Consider the following 18,554-nt stretch of genomic DNA (forward strand, 5'->3'; position numbering starts at 1 on the left):
CTCCCAGATGATAATACTTCTTCCCCAAACCACAGGTGTGTGTGCGCGCACACCAGACGCAGACCTGCACTTGGAGGTTCTAAAAGGAGGGGGTGGGGCTACATGGTCCTTCAGATGTCAAAGGCACAGGCTCTTTATTTGAAAGTCAGTGGGTGTTGCCTGGCAGTCCCTTTCAGGTTGGAGTTGGCCGATTCTTACTACCCCGGTGTTGGGGTCAAGTCCTTCAACTGTTTCCTCAGCTCTGCTCCTGACCAGCTAAGTGGTCCTGTTGGAACACTCCTTCCTCAATTCCTCAGTTTCCCCATCTCAATTATGTACTGGAGCACAAACAACTTACCAATGGCTACACCACTAAGAAAATAACATTCCCACCTCTGGCACCAGTCCCTTGTGAACGCCTCTCATCCTTGATGAGATACTTGATTTTATCATGAAGGGATATAATTTTGTCACATTCATGTCTGTTGAGATGATCCTGTGATTTCTGACTCTGAGTTCCTTAATGAGATGAATTGTGTTTGTTGATTAATGTATGTTGAACCATCCCGCCATCTGTGGAATGAAACCAATTTGATCGTGTTGATCAATTTTGTTGTTGTTTTATTTAGGCTTGCAAGTGTTTTGTTGAATTTTTGCATTTGTGCTCAATGAGGAGACTGATCTATAGGTTGTTGCTGAACAGGGTTCCCTGTTGGCGCAGATCACCCAGTGAGCAGCCAGTGAGCAGCCAGCAAAGAAGACACATGAACTCTAGATCCCTGCTTTAGGCTGTTTCCATCTCCCGTCTCTCAGCATGGTCCCCTTCTACAGCGCAGCACTCAACCCTCTCCCTGTTCTGCCCATCACAGGATTTTGACTTACTGCTGGTCACTCTGGCCGACGAGAATGACAATCACCCCCTCTTCACTGAGGGCACATACCAGGCAGAGGTGATGGAGAATTCTCCTGCTGGTAAGTACTGGGACTACCCAGGGGTTCTTACTATGCAAGCAGACAACCACTGGGGCCGTGGATGCTGAGGATGTGCTGTGTGCCTGGTGTCAGAGCTGGACATAGAACCCAGAGGGTGCAGAAGGGTACCAGAGGGGAGGGTGCAGCTCCAAGGCTTGGGGACTAGGGCTGCTAAGGAGACCACAGGTCTGTTTGAGAGAGATAAGAGTGGTCATTGATATTGATCACCCTGGGGGGATGTGAAAGCAGCCTCACTGTCCCTCATAGAGAGGCATCCAAGGTGAAAAGAATGCCCAGGACAGAGGAACCCACCTTTCCTGTTCCCGAGCCCTGTAGGGTAGAAACCCTAGGATTCGCCATCAGAAGTGAGGCTCAAAGATCCTGGCTAGTCAGCATAGCCCTTACCTCCTACACAGCACTAGTTAGCCTTGTCTCTTGTCTCCCTCTGATGCCTCCAGGAGGTTCTCTTACCCTGCTCTACCCCCCCACCCTGAGTCCCCAGGCCTTGATTTTGAATCAGAAAGAGATAAGTGAGATAGTACTGTCGCTGAGTGGATGTCACCTCTGTGTGGACATGACTTTTAAATCTGCTGGTATGCACATTCATGCATTCACCAGTGTGCCGCCACATCAAGGCATACGTGCGGAGTAACATGTGGCCACAGACACATGTAGGCATGTGGGTGGCCCTGTGATACACTCATGGCAAGTGTGCCTACCCACAGAGACAGACAAGGGCACAGCCAGGGGCATCCTAAGCTATGATGTGCTCCGTGTGCATGTAAACACTACCATGTTAACCCAGAGGCCCACACACTATGTGTGTGCATATAGCCATGTACAGTCAGACCTTATCATAGAGCAATGTCTACATGCGTATGGACAGACCAGACCCACACGTGGAGGGGATACCAGGGAGCCCCCTAGATCCTCCAGTGGAGTGGCCAGCCTCAAAGGCTGCTGGGAAGCAGGCATGGCTCCAGGCAGGCCGGAGGGGCTTGCTCACCACTCTTGTGTTTTCTCCCCAGCAGAGCTTTGAGGCCGCTCCCAGGCACCTGCGTTTAGTCTGCCAAGGCTGCCACAGGCCCGCCCCAGGGCCTCCCTTACCCGCTCCCTGCCCACCTCCCCTCCTCCCCTCTCTCATCCATTGTCAGCCATGGTCATGGGGGGATGTGGACAGGGAGGGGGGAGGGCGGGGGCCAGGCTGGCCTGGGGTGACTCCTCTCCTCTGGCTTAGGGACACCCCTCACGGTGCTCAATGGGCCTATCCTGGCCCTGGATGCTGATGAGGATGTATACGCCATTGTCACTTACCAGCTGCTGGGTGCCCACAGTGACCTCTTTGATATCAACAACGGCACGGGTGAGCACTCCGCGGTGGCTTACCAGTCAGCTCTGGGGTGGGACTGGCCCGTTCTTGAGTCTAGGGCATTGGTTTTCAACCTGTGGGTCGAGACCCCTTTGGTTGGGGGGGGTCAAATGACCCTTTCACGGGGGTCACCTAAGACCATCAGAAAACACTGATACTTGCATTACGGTTCATAACAGTAGCAAAATTAGAGTTACAAAGTAGCAACAAAAATAATGTTATGGTTGGGGGGGTCGCCACAACAGGAGGAACTGTATGAAAGGGTCGCAGCATTATTAGGAAGGTTGAGAACCACTGCTCTAGGACTCCCCCTTAGAATGGGCCCAGGTTCTTATGAACCCTATTCCTCATAGCCCACAGCCCACATTGCAACTGGATTAGGCCTCCAGAGTCTCAATGGGAAGACCCACGAAGAAGCATAGAGGCAACTTTAGAGACCTCTTGCTGCATAGACTCTTGGCCCCAGCAAACGACCCTCACCCTCTCTCTGCTCGTCCTGTGTCCTGGCCAGAAACACCCCCTGACCAGCCAGAAATAGCCAAAGTACTGTTCCTATCCTCACCCCAGACCAGCAGCTCCCCAGGACAATTTTGTCGGGACAGGAGGCCAGTCTAGTGACAGGGACATTCAGGAAGCATGCCTCCATGGAGCAGGTCAGTCCTCTGCCCTGGTCACTCTCGGCAGACAGGACCCCTGAGAACTGCAGAGGCCACCAAGGAGGGACAACCGTGGCAGACATGGGTGCTCCCTGGAAGTGGGTAAACTGAACTGAACCTTCAGGAAATGAAGTCACTGTGTCTTTCCTCTCTGTCCCTGCTGTGGTGGCTCTTCTCCTATTTACCCACCGTGTCCCTTACCCTGGCTGGTGGTACCGGGTGCCAGGCGTGGTGACTGTGAGGTCCGGGGTCATCATTGACCGGGAGGCCTTCTCACCCCCGCTCCTGGAGCTGCTGCTGCTGGCTGAGGATGTTGGACTACTCAACGGCACAGCCCACCTGCTCGTCACTATCCTGGATGACAATGATAACTGGCCCACCTTCAGTCCTGCTGCTTACACTGTCCACCTACTGGAGAACTGCCCACCAGGTAACAATGGTCAGGCCCCGGGCTCTACTGATGCACTGCCAGGAGCTGAATAGTAGCGGGTGGAGGCTGGAGGCTCAGGTGAACACAGAATTCTCTTCAGGGAAGAGAGTACTGCAATGGGAGAGAGTCGGGAGACTGGGTGCTCCTTCTCAGAACCTTGGTACGCTGTGATGATCAAATGTGTTCCATCCATGTTCCTACATCTACTTCTTATCACTGTTGTTATTTTGAGATGGGTTCTCAATATCGTAGCCCAGGATAGCCTGAAATGTAGCCCAGGCTGGCCTCAAACTCACTATATAGCCTAGGCTGGTCTTGAGCTCACAGTAGTCCTTGTGCCTCAGTCTCTCAAGTGCTAGGATTACCAACCAGTGGGATTATATGGTGATGAGATTATAAGGTGATGCCCATCTAAACCTGACTGTGTTTTAAATCAGCATATATTCAGAATCATTCTCATCATAATCCAGTTCAATGGAAGTAGGGGGTAAGTTTGGTTCTGAACGTTGCCTGGAATAATATGAACGTTCTGAAACGTAAGGTCACCATTGTGGTATGTGCTGGCAAGACTGTGGTGAGGAGAGGCTTCTTTTGCACCATCAAAAAAGGGCTCTGGGCTGTGGAGAGATGACTCCAGAGATAAGAGTGCCTGCTGAGCAAACAAGAAGATCTGAGTTCAAATCCCACACCCACAAACAACACTGGGTATGGCTGTGGGTACAAACCTGTGGGGGATGGAGACAGAATCACTGGGGCTTACCAGGTACCAGTCTAGTTCCAGGTTCAGTGAGAGACCCTGTCTCAAAGAAACAAGTCAGAAATTGATGGAAGAAGATGCCTGGCATCCTCCCATGTGTGCATGGGCATGTATACCTATACACACATGTACACCTAAACACATGTACACATACACCACACACAATGAACAAAAGGTCCTGGTCTTTCTAGAGGAGGCCCAAATGCTCACCTGCGCCCCAACTTCTTCCCACAGGCTTCTCAGTCCTTCAAGTCACAGCCACAGATGAGGACAGTGGCCTCAATGGGGAGCTGGTGTACCGCATAGAAGCCGGGGCTCAGGACCGCTTCCTCATCCATGCCGTCACTGGAGTTATCCGAGTTGGCAACGCCACCATTGACAGAGAGGAACAGGAGTCCTACAGGTTGACAGTGGTGGCCGCCGACCGGGGCACTGTTCCCTTGTCAGGCACGGCTGTCGTCACCATCCTGATCGATGACATCAATGACTCCCGCCCTGAATTCCTCAACCCCATCCAGACAGTGAGCGTGCTGGAGTCCGCAGAGCCAGGCACTGTCATTGCCAACGTCACTGCTGTCGACCTTGACCTCAACCCCAAACTGGAGTACCACATCATCAGCATCGTGGCCAAGGATGACACGGACCGCCTGGTGCCTGACCAGGAAGATGCCTTCGCTGTGAATATCAATACAGGTACGAGGGTGGCCGCTAGCTCTGTAACGCCCTCTCCTGACCCGGACCCAGAATCCGTGCCCCCCCACCCCCCACCCCGGTCCCTCCCCTTCCTTTCTCTATCTCGGCCATCCCCTTTGTGCTCTTGTCTTTTCCTGACCCTTCTTCCTTTCCTGCTCCTCTGCTGCTTCCCTCTTGCCTTCTGCCGTCCACCTCCCTTGACAGGCTGCTCAGCCCTTTCTGGGTCCTTCACCCTCCAGCGTTACGGCAGCGCCCATCCCCCCACCTTCATGCTGGCATTCGGTATTACAGAGGTTTAACACTTGCAATTCGAATGGAAGACAGTACTGACCCATATTTCCTTAATAAGGAGTTTTGGCCAAACACCTTGGGTTGGTGCATTTAAATTTTCTAGAAACTATGTCTGTACCCTTATGATCTTCCATTACCCTAGAAACAGAATCATGATTTTTATCTTTTGTGGGTTTATCCTGCTTACTATAGTTTTGACAGTCTACTGTTTGTCCGATAGTTGAGTGGTTTTGGTCCTCTGGGGAGTCAGGGAGGGGCATGAGTCTTACAGGGAGTGTCATAAAAATGAACATGGTAATGACAAAATGCTAAACATCATTCCTACTGAGAGAAATGTATAGCGCGAGGCCACATGGGTGCCCCGTAGATAACTCGTAGACATCAGTGTATGTTGTCATGATGATAGTGTGGGGACACTGGGATTCGGGCGCTGCTGTGGAGTCCAGACCAGGGTCCCCATCAGACAGCAGTCTAACCCAGAGTGCATTCAGAGTCCAGGACCTCGCAGCACAGAGGGTAAAAAATGCGTACACACCATGGGACACCAGACAGCCGTTAGCTGTCGGCCGGGCACACGGCAATGGACAAGGGGGGGGGGGTCTTCATTTTAAGTGCTTGCTAAAAAGGGTAAGAGGTAGAGTGAGAGAGATACCACATTTGCATAACCGTAAGGGACAAAATGATGCCCAGGAATCCTTTTATTTGTCTTTGAGATGAGGCCTCATGCAGCCCAGGCTGGCCTCAAACTTGTAATATGGGCGAAAATGACCTAGAACTTTGATCCTCTTCCCGTTCCCTCTACCTCCCAAGCAACGTTCCCTCTACCTCCCAAGCAACGCCTGGGGTCAAAGAAAGAAGGGGTCAAACCTGGGGCCTCCTGCATGCTGGGCCAGTACTCTACATCTGAGCTACACTCTCAGTCTCAGCACACGCATACTACATGCATGCCACATGCATGCCACATGCACACTCTGCCCGAGAGGAGGGGCCTGAGGGAACTGGGGGGGTAGTGGGGGCAAAAGGAATGCCCACAGTCATAGCACACAGTGGGACACTGTAGGATGAATCTCCCCTGTATTTTCAACCCAAAAGGAAAAAGAAAATAACCCATGAATCCTTAGGAGCAGTTGGTAGCGTTATGTGCCAGCCTAGGCCAGGTCAAGGGGGATCCCAGCTGGTCTGTCAGGACCGTGAAGAGCCACCCCACCCCTACTCCCCTGGATAGCGTGCCTCCCCAACTTTTCTCTTTCGTTCCCCGCTGCCTCCCACTGATTCTTCTCTCTCTTTTTCTTTCCAGTGTCTTCTCTGTCCACCTTCCTCGTGGCCCCCAGTCCCCTTGCTCGGCTTTCCTACCCTCTTCTTCCCAGATCCTCCAACCCCCTCTGCTCCTGAGCTGGGTCCTCACCCCACTTCCTTCCCCTCTCCCCCTTCTCCCCATCTTAGCCCCTCTTGCCCTGGCCCGGCTCTGAGACCCACAGCCACCACCCCACCCACACCCGCCCCGGTCCCTCCTCACTGCACCCTGAACTAACCAATGTTAACCCTCTCTTTCTCCCTCACGGCTGACAGGCCTGCAGGTTTGAGCTCTGTTCTGTCACTTCCCACCTCATCTCCTCTCTGCTTCACCCCATTGCCCTCCTCCATGCCTCACACCCCAACCCTTCCTGCCCTGGGGGGCCGGCCCAGGCCGTGCCCAGCCTTTGCAGACTGAACGCAGCTGCCCTCTCCCCAACCTCGCTCCCCAGCCCGGGGGGACGGGGAGCGAGAGTAGGAAGAGGAGGAGGAGGAGGAGGCGGCCACCCAGGGTAAGTGTCCACCCGTGGCTGGGGACCTGTGGAGGACAGCAACCCAGCAGGGGGTCTGCCAGGGGGAAGGATAACCTAAGACCCTGGTACCTAAGAGGGAGAAGGAGATCTTGGTCTAGGGCCAATGAGGGGGATCCCAGGAGGAGCCACCCAGACCCCAAGTGGCAGGGAGAAGAAAGGCCCCAGCAGACTGACCAACAGGTCTATCCAGCAAAACCAGAACTTCCAGAGAGATCCTCTCTGGTTTATGGAGCAGCCAGGGACTCTGGGAGTTATCAGGGGAGAGAAGGAATCTGTTGTCACCAACACAGACTGACATTTCTATCCTGTAATTGGCACCCTGTCACATTCTACTTATTCGGGACAAAGGGACATGCCTAGGGTCTCCAGCCTGTCCCTGGGTAGTTGTCCTGGTTCTAGATGCCGGGAGATCTTCCTTGGAATATAAACATTTGTAAAATTGTGACATAGAGCATAAAATTTACCTTTTTTTTTTCTTCTGGTAATGGGTGTTACTAAAATGTATTCCTAGCCCCCATTTTAATTTTTTTTCTTTAACTTCAAGACAGGGTCTCACTTAAGTTAGACTCCTGTTTCTCTTTTTTAAAAACTAATGACTCGATTTCTTAATTTGTTATTTAAATTTTTATGTTATGTCATGCACTGGTGTTTTGCCCGCTTGGATGTCTGTGCACCATGTGCATGCAATATCCACGGAGACCAGAAGAGGATGTTGGATCCCCCGGAACTGGAGTTACATATGGTTGTGAGCCACCATGTGGTTGCTGGGAATAAAACCCGGGTCCTCTAGAAGAGCCGCCAGTACTCTTAACCATGGAGCCATCTCTCCAGCCTATTTCACTCTGTTAAGTAGCTGGGATTACAGGCATACAGCACCATGCTCAGCTTGGTTTAGTTTTCGAGACCAAGTCTTGCTTTGTAGCCCAGGCTGGCCTTAAACTCACCAGCCTCCTTCCTCATCCTTGCTTGGCTGGGATTGCAGATGTGTGCTCCTGGCCTGGCTCACCTCACCCATTTTTCAGTACATTCTTCAGCAGTACCGAGTAGATTCACACTGATGTGGAATAGAAACATCATGTTGCTGTGTTTATTTTCAAAGATTACATAGCACTTTGTATCTGCCAGGCAAAGTTCTAAGTACTTCATTGATAGAATCTCATTTTATTTTTCTAACTCCTTGGGGCTTCTGTGGTGGTGCTACAATTTCCCCCTTTTGTAAATAAGAAAAGCAGAGGTTGAACGGCCTGCCCAAGGTCACCAGCATCGGCTGAAGGGCAGAGAGATGGGTCCCAGCTTCTTTGAATGGCTATATATATAGGCTATCCCAGCCGCAAGTCTCACGGTCCATCAGGGGCTAGTACCCTCGATCAAGATGGGGTGTGGTGGGGCAGGGGCTCTGAGAAGCCCAGACTTCATGGGGTTCCCCTCTAGCAGAATCTGACTTGGTCTGGCCTACAGGGTCCGTGATGGTGAAGTCTCCCTTGAACCGAGAGCTGGTTGCTACCTATGAGGTCACACTCTCAGTGATTGACAATGCCAGCGACCTCCCAGAGCGTTCCGTCAGTGTGCCAAATGGTAAGATTCCCTGTTGGTGTCTCTTATTGGTCACTCAGAGCCGTTCCAGGGCTGGGATGGGTTAAGAGCAAGTCCAGGCCTGGCCATAAGGAAGGAATCCCAGGCCTCAGCTGCCAGGGCTACCTTAGGATAATGACAACCACCTTGAGACTCAGGGTGACTGTGGCCCTAAATGTGTGGGATCTGCACCCTCAGACTCTGAGGGAGGGAGAGAATCAGTAAAGCTGGGAGAGGAGGGTGTCAGAGTAATATTGGAATCCAGGGTGTGGCTAGAGTAGGAGACAGGAACTCTCCCTTGGATAGTGATCTGATAGGAAGCCATGGGGTCGGGACAGGAAGCAAAGAGCAAAAGAAGGGCGTTCAAGGCCACAGACCAGTGGGGCAGGCTCAGTGACAGAGAAGGGGGACGTGTGCTGGGAAGCTATCATGGGCTGGACTGGGTGGGCTAGGCAGAGGGGGCAGTGGAAAGAGTAGGGATGGGGTGATCTCAAGTGGCTACTTGCAGAAGATAAGGATAGTTGTTGGGGTGGCTTGGGCCTGGCAGACACTGGCTGCTTATCTTCACAGCTCAGAAGCCCAAGTATTTCAGAGGGAAGTGCGTATTTGTTTATCTCTTACGAGGCCTGAGATTTTAAGGTCACAGGCCCAGGCTGCTTCTGCTGAAGGGGACCATTCAGAGGGGCTAGAGAAGGCTGGATCAGAGGAATGGTCTGAGACCGTCTTCATCTTAACTCGCAAAGTTTGTTGGGAACCTGTGGCCCCGGAAAGAACAAGGGCTGCATTGGAGCTGCCCAGCCCATCAGTAGAATACAAGTCCCTCCTCTTATGGAAGAGTGATGGTCAGCTCAGAGGGCAAGGTCACGGATTCCAGTCCGAGAGTTGGGACAGATGCGCAGGGGAGATAGAGCTCAGTTGAAGTTCTTGCCTTGTAAGCATGAGGACCTGAGTTTGATCCTAAGAACCCACGTAAAATTCCAGGCATTAGCCCGGCAGCGGCGGTGGTGGTGCACGCCTTTAACCCCAGCACTTAGAAGGCAGAGGCAGGCAGATCTCTGAGTTTGAGGCCAGCCTGGTTTATAGAGTGAGTTCTAGGACAGCTTGGGCTACACCAGGAAACCCTGTCTTGGAAAAAAAAAAAAAAAAGGCACAGTAGCACATGCCTGTAACCAGACTGGGGAGGTGGAGACAGGAAGATCCCTGAACCATTCCTGACCAATCAATTTAGCCTACTTGGTGGGTTCCAGGCAAGTAATAGACCTGAGAAGAGCAATTGAGATTGACTTCTGACCTCCACACACATGCATATACATATGCATATGTACTTATATGCACCTGCACACACACACACACACACACACACACACACACACACACACACACACAAGCACAAGCACGAACATCTCATACATATAAAACACTGTGAGACATTGCTCTCCTCTGAGCTTGGAACCCCTAGGCTCTGAGGGAGAAGGAAGACCAGTAGAGCTTGGAGGGGGGCCGTAGGCATCAGGGTGGGACATATATCTATCTCTGGTATTCACTCCCACCTGCACCCCAGCCAAGCTCACGGTCAACATCCTGGATGTCAACGACAACACACCCCAGTTCAAGCCCTTTGGGATCACCTACTACACAGAGCGGGTCCTGGAGGGGGCCACCCCGGGTACCACACTCATTGCTGTGGCCGCGGTTGACCCTGACAAGGGCCTCAATGGGCTGATTACCTACACCCTGCTGGACCTCACACCCCCAGGCTATGTCCAACTTGAAGATTCTTCTGCAGGTAGGTGGTAGATCCTCCCAGAGGGAGACTGGGGGATATATATCCATACCTATTAGCCCCCAGGGGACTGTGGCTCACTTCTCAATATCTAGTTGGGGCCTCATCCCCATCCCCACCCCGACCTGTGGTGGCCTAGGCCAGATTCAAGATGGTTAGCATGCCAGTCATTTTCTGATGCACCCAGCAGAGGATAGAATTTTCTAGTCCTGTCTTGGACAGAAGCCCACAGATGACTGTTATAACCCTAGAGAGCCCCTCTACCATTTCAACCACCCAAGCTCTACTGAGCACATCCCCTTAGAAGTGGGGTCTTAGACACGGAGGTGTCTCAGGACGCCTTGGGGTCATTGATACTCATTCTTAGCTTTGATACTCATTCTTATTCATTGATATTCATTCTCAGAGCTTTCTTAGCTCTTCATTGAGAAGGACAACTGACGACAGTCTCTCCTCAACCTCTGTCCTCCTATGGGCAGTGCTACCTCTTCACGGTTCTCTCAAAGAGCCTCTCCTCCCCTCAGAGCCCCAGATCCTTCCCAAAATTTAGACAGCGCAGGGTGAAGAGTGGCCACACCTCATCAGTGGGTGCCTCTGTGTCTCAGGGAAGGTCATTGCCAACCGGACCGTGGACTATGAAGAGGTTCACTGGCTTAACTTCACCGTGAGGGCCTCAGACAATGGGTCCCCACCCCGCGCAGCTGAGATCCCTGTCTACCTAGAAATTGTGGACATTAATGACAACAACCCTATTTTTGACCAGCTCTCCTACCAGGTGGGTGGCCAGACCAACATGAGGATCAGGACCTGTACCTATTCCTTGGGGGTTTTGGCGTGCCTTCCACTCCCACTTGCCCTCCACCCCCACCCCCGCAAGCCCCTGGAATTCTGAGTGCATGAGCAGCATGCTGCCCTGCGGCCCCACTGCACCAGGGAATTATTGAACAGGGTATAGGCTCCAGGGATGACCCTGCCCCCCTCCTTTTTCCCATCCCCCTCTCCCCCTCCTCCCTCTCTCTTTCTATAGGAGGCCGTTTTTGAGGATGTGGCTGTGGGCACAGTCATCCTAAGGGTCACTGCTACCGACGCCGACTCGGGCAACTTTGCCCTCATCGAATACAGCCTGGGGGATGGAGAGGGCAAGTTTGCCATCAACCCCAACACTGTAAGTAGGCAGTTATCGGAGTACTTACTCTCTGCCAGACCCTTGTTGGGTAGTTGGCTGCAGCTTGGGCTAGATAATCCATCTCAGATAGAATGAAATAGTGGGGGACATCGTGGAGACTGGCGTTTTTTTTTATGCAGAGCATCACCTCCAGACTCTGATAGCGTCTGGCCATAGCAGATGCTCAGAAAACATTGGCGACCCTCTTCTTCCAACTAGGGTGACATCTATGTGCTATCCTCTCTGGACCGGGAGAAGAAGGACCACTACATCCTAACCGCCTTGGCCAAAGACAACCCAGGGGATGTGGCCAGTAACCGTCGAGAGAACTCGGTGCAGGTGAGGGGCACCAGGCTGGGCCCAGGACAGGGAGCAGCAAGCCAAGTCCATAGAGAATGACTGATCCAAGTGGGAACAGGGTCACCAGCCCCCTCAGGTGCCAGGAAAGAGATGAGAGGTTAGCTGGCTAGGAGAAACCTCTCATTCCCAGATGTTGCATGAACAGCCAACAAGTACACCTAGATGTGACCCAGATGACACTTGTGTATCTTCATGGCCCAGCACCTCAGGTGCCCAACGAAACAGTATAGTAACAAAAACTAACTGTAAAGTAGCCATTTTCACTTGTGGCTCCCTTTTCATGTATTTTTTCAGTTGGTTTTTTTTTTTTTTGAGATAGTCTCACTATGTACCTTATGTTGGCCTCACACAAGAGGCCTTCCCTGCCTCAGCCTTGGAGATGCTACAATTCCAGGTTCTTATGTATCCTAGGGCAGCTTCAAACTCTTGTAGCTGAAGGTGACCTTGAACTCCTGATCCTCCTGCCTCTACCTCCCAAGTGCTAGGATCATAGCATGCACAGCCATGCCTGGTGTATGACGTGCTGGAGACCGAGCCCAGAGCCTCAGGTGTGTTAGCTACAAAGAGATCGGCACTCTATCAACTGAGTCATATGCCCCCCCCAGCCTAAGACCCTGGCTCAAAAAATTAATAATACAGATGGGTGTGGTGGCGCATGCCTTTAATCCCACCACTTGAGAGGCAGAGGCAAGAGGAACTCTGTGAGTTCAAGGCCAGCCTGGTCTACATAGCAAATTCCAGGACAGCCCATAAAGACATTGTCTCAAAATATAAATTATTAATTAAATGACAGTACCTTCCACCTGGGTTGGTCCCCTGCCTGTCCCTCCTCTACTCCACCTTACCCTCGGGTGATGGGGCTTCCTGAGGCAGCCCCTTTCCTGTCTTGCGATCTCCCCAGGTGGTGATCCGAGTACTTGATGTCAATGACTGCCGGCCTCAGTTCTCCAAACCACAGTTCAGCACAAGTGTGTACGAGAATGAACCCGCAGGCACCTCGGTCATCACCATGCTGGCCACTGACCAGGATGAAGGCTCCAATGGGCAGCTGACCTATTCTCTCGAGGGCCCAGGAATGGGTATATGGCCTTCCCTGGCTGCCCAGGAGGGCTTAGAGGGTGGGGAGGGGCAGGCTGCCATGTCTACAGCCCTAGGCCAAGAGGAGGAAGAGGGGACAGGAAGGCTGTCTCGGCCTGTCTCAGCCAAGCTATTCCCTTGCTCTTTCCCACTGCCAGAGGCTTTCTTCGTGGACATGGACTCGGGCCTGGTGACCACGCAGCGGCCACTGCAGTCTTATGAGAGGTTCAACCTGACTGTAGTGGCCACGGATGGTGGGGAGCCCCCGCTCTGGGGCACCACCATGCTTCTGGTGGAGGTCATCGATGTCAATGACAACCGCCCTGTCTTTGTGCGCCCGCCCAATGGTACCATCCTGCACATCAAAGAGGTATTCCTGATCCCGGGGCCACTGCTCACTTGACACTCAGTTCCCATATGCAGCCTCATCCTGCATTCACCATCTGGCAGAGTAGAAGGGCCCCATTGTGAGAGTGGAAACCGAGGCTAGACAAGGGAGAGCAGACTTGCCCAGTGCCACACAGAAAAGATCTTGAGGGTTGGGTAGTCCTGTAGGTGGCACTAAGAAAAGATCTAGGCTCAAGTGCAATTCTTTGGCTACTCAGGCAATGACCTCAAGTGAGAAGCTTCTTCAAGTCTTGTTTTCGTCTTAGAATGTGACTAATAATAGCACACACATCATCTCTTGCTCGTAGACTCTACCGAGGAGTATCTGGTCTTCTACCAACCACTTCCCCCAGACATAGTTCAAAATAAACACAAGGTCCTTCCATCTGTCTGCTGGCCCTGTTGATGCCAAAATGCACAGCTCAAGTTCTTTGGTCTAATTGGCCATCCACTTAGGAGAAATGTACTGTCTTCTGCTCTTCCTTCTACCTGAAGGCACCCCGGAGATCCCTGGTGGTATAGTTGGGATAGCTCTGGCTTGTCCTTTGCCCCACAAACTTAAGCAAACCCCACATCTCAGAACACCAATGCCGAGACCATCTTGTCACTCTGTCTGCTTTTGGAGGTCCTGTAGGAGAAAACGATCCCAAGGCTAAACCCTGGGAACCCCTGGGCCTGGTGTCATACCTGCAGTGATATAGTGGCCCCTTTTGCTTTGCCCACTAGGCAGCTCACAGTGGCCTAACCTCCTTAAATGACCCTGCAGACTTGGGGCACACACTTCGCCCTCAGCTTCCATCTTATGCTAATGGTGTTCTTCCCTTACTCTAATTTTTTAACTCAGTCTCATTTAAATTCATATACTCCTGTCAACTGCTTGGAATCTTTTTTTGTGTGTGTGAGAGAGAGGAAATGAGACATAAATTAATAATAATCTAATTCTTTTCCACACCAAAGGCTCCATTTGCTAAGTTTTCCCTTCAAGGGCTTTGTATTTGGGGAGATCCATGTCTCCTGAACAGCCAGCATTTATAAAGTAATCTGTCATCCCACGTTTTATTAATTAGATGACTCTGTCATTTGGAGCTTTTACTCGTTGTGAACAATGAGAAAACAACGAAGCCAGGCTGAGCTGAGAGTTTTCTAACCGTCAACCTCGTTCTTGCGGGGCATCCTTAGGGCGGGGCCAGCATATGATTACAGTTGGGTTTCTTCCGTGTCATAGACGAAACTTAAAGGAATGCAGGCACTTGAGGCTTGAAGAAATGGGGGCCTTGGCTGAGGGAACAAGGGATATAAGAGCTCGTCGGGGCATGGCTCTTGGGTTTTTCATGCCCAGGTGTCCCCTCCCATGACCCTCACAGGAGATCCCTCTACGCTCCAACGTGTATGAGGTCTATGCCACTGACAAGGATGAAGGCCTCAACGGGGCAGTGCGGTATAGCTTCCTAAAGACAGCAGGCAACCGTGACTGGGAATACTTCACCATCGACCCAGTTAGTGGCCTCATCCAGACCGCGCAGCGCCTGGACCGCGAGAAGCAGGCAGTGTACAGTGTAAGGGGAGGGACGGGGTGGGGCTATGTGGATTGCTTCTGGACTACTTCTGGGGGATTTGTTCCACTGAGCTTCCTAAGGGCCCTAAGCCAACCTCCAACCCCATCTTTCCCCTCTGACTGGGCTCCTTCACCTCCAGCTCATCTTGGTGGCCAGCGACCTGGGCCAGCCAGTACCATACGAGACGATGCAGCCATTGCAGGTGGCCCTGGAAGACATCGATGACAACGAACCCCTCTTTGTGAGGCCTCCTGTGAGCTCACCCATCCCCTGCACCAGTGACACCCCCACAGGGACTCACCACCTGTGAGCCCACGCATGCACATACTCTGCCCCGATACGCATCCGGTTATCACACAGTGAGCCTCCATCTACAGTCGCTGATTACAGGAACAGCGCTTCCCCCAAACAGCTAGGGCATTCAAAGTCGGGCACTATTGCAAGGCCTCATTCAATGATGGGGCAAAAATGCCCAATACCTTTGCATTTGTGTGCCCATATAGGCATGTTTATCATATATGTGTGCATACACACAGCATGAAAATTGACTCTGGAGTCTTGAGGCAAAACTTAGACAAAATTGGACAACATAACTGAAGGGTCCTAGGGTGGCTTCTGTAGTGAGTGTTCATACACACACACACACACACACACACACACACACACACACACACACACACATATACACACACATACATACACACATATATGCATACATATATATGGGTGGGATGTCCCATAGAGGCTGTGTGCATGCATGTAAGAGTGTGTGCATGCACTTGTTGGGACATCCACTTAGACCCTGGGGATAAATCAGAGGTTAAGCCTGTCCTCATGAAGGTTATAGTAGTTTTGCTTGCTCTCTAGGCAACAAAGTCCTCAGACCCACAAAGCAGGTACCAAAGATCCTCCGGCCAAGGGCTGAAGCTTGTGCCTCCTGTAACTACTTCCTCTCCTACAGAAGGGGAGCCCCCAGTACCAGCTGCTGACCGTGCCTGAACACTCACCCCATGGCACCCTCGTGGGCAACGTGACAGGTGCCGTGGACGCAGACGAGGGTCCCAATGCCATCGTGTACTACTTCATTGCAGGTGGGGGTCAATGGAGCCAGCGCGCCCCACCTGCCCTGGGTTTGGAGAGGACTCTGCGTGCCCTTCCCACTCACCCTGTGCCCCGTCCACCCACAGCTGGTAATGAGGACAAGAACTTCCACCTACAGCCTGACGGGCGCCTGCTGGTACTCAGAGACCTGGATCGGGAAAAGGAAGCCATCTTCTCCTTCATCGTCAAAGCGTCCAGCAACCGCAGCTGGACCCCTCCCCGAGGACCCTCCCCAGCCCTCGACCTGCTGACTGACCTCACCCTGCAGGAGGTGCGCGTCGTGCTGGAGGACATCAATGACCAGCCGCCGCGCTTCACCAAGGCTGAGTACACCGCAGGTGCAGGGACCAGCCGGGGCCTGGGGGCGTGGGTGGCTCCTCCCCTGGCATTTACGTGGCCCGCCTGTTCCCACAGGAGTGGCCACCGATGCCAAGGTGGGCTCGGAGTTGATCCAGGTGCTGGCCCTGGATGCAGACATTGGCAACAACAGCCTGGTCTTCTATGGCATCCTGGCTATCCACTACTTCCGGGCCCTTGCCAACGACTCTGAGGATGTGGGCCAGGTCTTCACCATGGGTAGGAGCCCCTGTCACTGCAAGGACTTCAGTCCTGAGAGGGAGTCTGTGTGAGCATAAGACCTGGGTGTCCATCCATGTCAGCCCTTCTGATCACCCACCCAGTTTGTGCAGTTCTTCTTGTTCTCTACCTATCCGCCTCTTCATCTATACACGTATCCTTTGTCTATGTGTGGGGGGAGGGGTGCATTTTCATTTATTTCATGGAGGGAGGTGCATGTCCACAGCACTCATGTAGAGAAGTTAGAAGACGACAACATGGAGGAACTGGTTCTCTCCTTCACTGTGTGAGCCCCAGGGATCAAGAGCAGGTCATTAGGTTTGGCAGCAAGAGCCTTTACCCCCTGAGCCATCTCACCGGCCTGGTTTTATTTATTTATTTATTTGTTTGTTTGTTTGTTTATTTATTTATTTTTGGTTTTTCGAGACAGGGTTTCTCTGTGTAGCTTTGCGCCTTTTCCTGGAACTCACTTGGTAGCCCAGGCTGGCCTCGAACTCACAGAGATCTGCCTGGCTCTGCCTCCCGAGTGCTGGGATTAAAGGCGTGCGCCACCACCGCCCGGCTATTTATTTTTTAAACAGCAGGGTCTTGTGTAGCCCAGCTGGCTTCAAGATCTCTATCGAGTCAAGAACAGTTTTGAACCGCCACACACAGTGGCGCACGTCTTTAATCCCAGCACTCAGGGGAGGCAGAGGCAGACAGAGCTTTTTGTGAGTTTGAAGCCAATCTGGGCTACCTGTTGAGTTCCAGGACAGCCAAGGCCATATAGTGAGACCCTGAGTGCCTGATCCTCCTGCCTCCACCTCCCGAGTACTGGGGTCACACTCATATGCCACCACACTCAGTGTGTACAGTGCTAGGGCCGAAACCTAGAGCTTCATGCACGCCGGCCAAGCGCTCAGTCGGCTGAGCTACCCCCAGGTCCTCTTTGGCGTTTCTCATCTTCTTTCCCACTCATTCACCTACCATCCGTTCCTCCCTCTGTCATCTACCCCCTCCCCATGCCCCTTTCCACAATGCCCCCCATCTTTGCATTTTGCACCCCTTCTCTTGTATGTCAGGCATTGGGCAAGGCACTGGGGAGCTGGAGACTTAGCTCTGAATGCACACGCTGCTTGAGCCTGGGCAAGACACTCTGGAGCAGGGCCTCCAAGGTGCCCATTACTCTCCACCCCACACAGGCTCCGCATCTGTGTGTCAGTCTCGACTGCCAGGAAGACTGGGCCTGATATCCAAGGCTCCCAGGTCTTCCTTCTAGTCCCTGCTTCTGGCCTCATAGCCCCCTACCATTCATACAGGCTCTACATCCAGACAAGCCAAATGGCCTTGGCCAGTCTATTCCATCCACCCCTAGGCCACTGACCCTTCTGCCTTCACACTTCCTTAATGCCATCCCAACCTCCATCTTGCCTGATATGCCTCCCTTGTCCTTCAAGGTCTAGTTCAGATCCCACCTGCTCGAGTTAATATAGCCAGATGCCAACCCCTTCTCCCCTGAACTCTCACTGCCTTTCTTTGAACCCAGGGCCTTGGCTGTGATGGGCAAGCAGCACCATTGAGCTATGATCCCAGCCCTCGCTGCTCTTACTTGAATAAACCAGGTTGCAGAGGAGCTGGGGAGCTTCCACCAGATAGACAGGGGCAGGGTTTGAATCCATGTCTGTCTGTCTTAGAGTCATCTAGGCTGTGCTATCTCCACGTGTCTCTCTGTTGTATTTGTGGAATTCTGAAGTACAGGTGTCTAGGCCAGCGCTTCTCAACCTGGGGGTTGTGACCCCTTTGGGGGTCGAACAACCCTTTCACAGGGGTCACCTAAGACCATCTGCATATCAGATATTTAATTATGATTGGTAACAGTAGCAAAACTACAGTTATGAAGTAGCAAATGAAATAATGTTATGGTTGGGGGTCACCACAACATGAAGAATTGTATTTAAAGGGTCGCAGTGTTAGGAAGGTTGAGGACCGCTGCTCTAGTGCATGAGTAAAACCATATGGGAGCTC

At 52.3% G+C, this 18,554-nt stretch overlaps 1 protein-coding gene across 3 annotated transcripts in view; it reads left to right on the forward strand.

The window, feature by feature from the left end:
- Cdh23 (cadherin related 23) overlaps window positions 1–18,554 on the forward strand; it is a 379,482-nt gene that overhangs the window by 355,619 nt on the left and 5,309 nt on the right. The window contains exons 44-59 of one of the 3 annotated variants that reach the window (XM_052744906.1): window positions 849–951; window positions 2,189–2,314; window positions 3,203–3,406; window positions 4,398–4,856; window positions 8,432–8,548; window positions 10,107–10,331; window positions 10,934–11,103; window positions 11,356–11,493; window positions 11,713–11,832; window positions 12,755–12,932; window positions 13,089–13,300; window positions 14,682–14,873; window positions 15,013–15,126; window positions 15,835–15,964; window positions 16,061–16,312; window positions 16,389–16,550. In XM_052744906.1, coding sequence (XP_052600866.1) covers window positions 849–951; window positions 2,189–2,314; window positions 3,203–3,406; window positions 4,398–4,856; window positions 8,432–8,548; window positions 10,107–10,331; window positions 10,934–11,103; window positions 11,356–11,493; window positions 11,713–11,832; window positions 12,755–12,932; window positions 13,089–13,300; window positions 14,682–14,873; window positions 15,013–15,126; window positions 15,835–15,964; window positions 16,061–16,312; window positions 16,389–16,550 — 2,902 coding nt within the window. The remainder of the gene's footprint in view (window positions 1–848; window positions 952–2,188; window positions 2,315–3,202; window positions 3,407–4,397; window positions 4,857–8,431; window positions 8,549–10,106; window positions 10,332–10,933; window positions 11,104–11,355; window positions 11,494–11,712; window positions 11,833–12,754; window positions 12,933–13,088; window positions 13,301–14,681; window positions 14,874–15,012; window positions 15,127–15,834; window positions 15,965–16,060; window positions 16,313–16,388; window positions 16,551–18,554) is intronic. The other 2 variants (XM_052744904.1, XM_052744905.1) reach the window with 2 other exon arrangements.

Source organism: Peromyscus californicus, unplaced genomic scaffold, assembly GCF_007827085.1.
Source record: "Peromyscus californicus insignis strain IS unplaced genomic scaffold, ASM782708v3 Scaffold_19__1_contigs__length_69161282, whole genome shotgun sequence".
NCBI classification, from domain to species: Eukaryota; Metazoa; Chordata; class Mammalia; order Rodentia; family Cricetidae; genus Peromyscus; species Peromyscus californicus.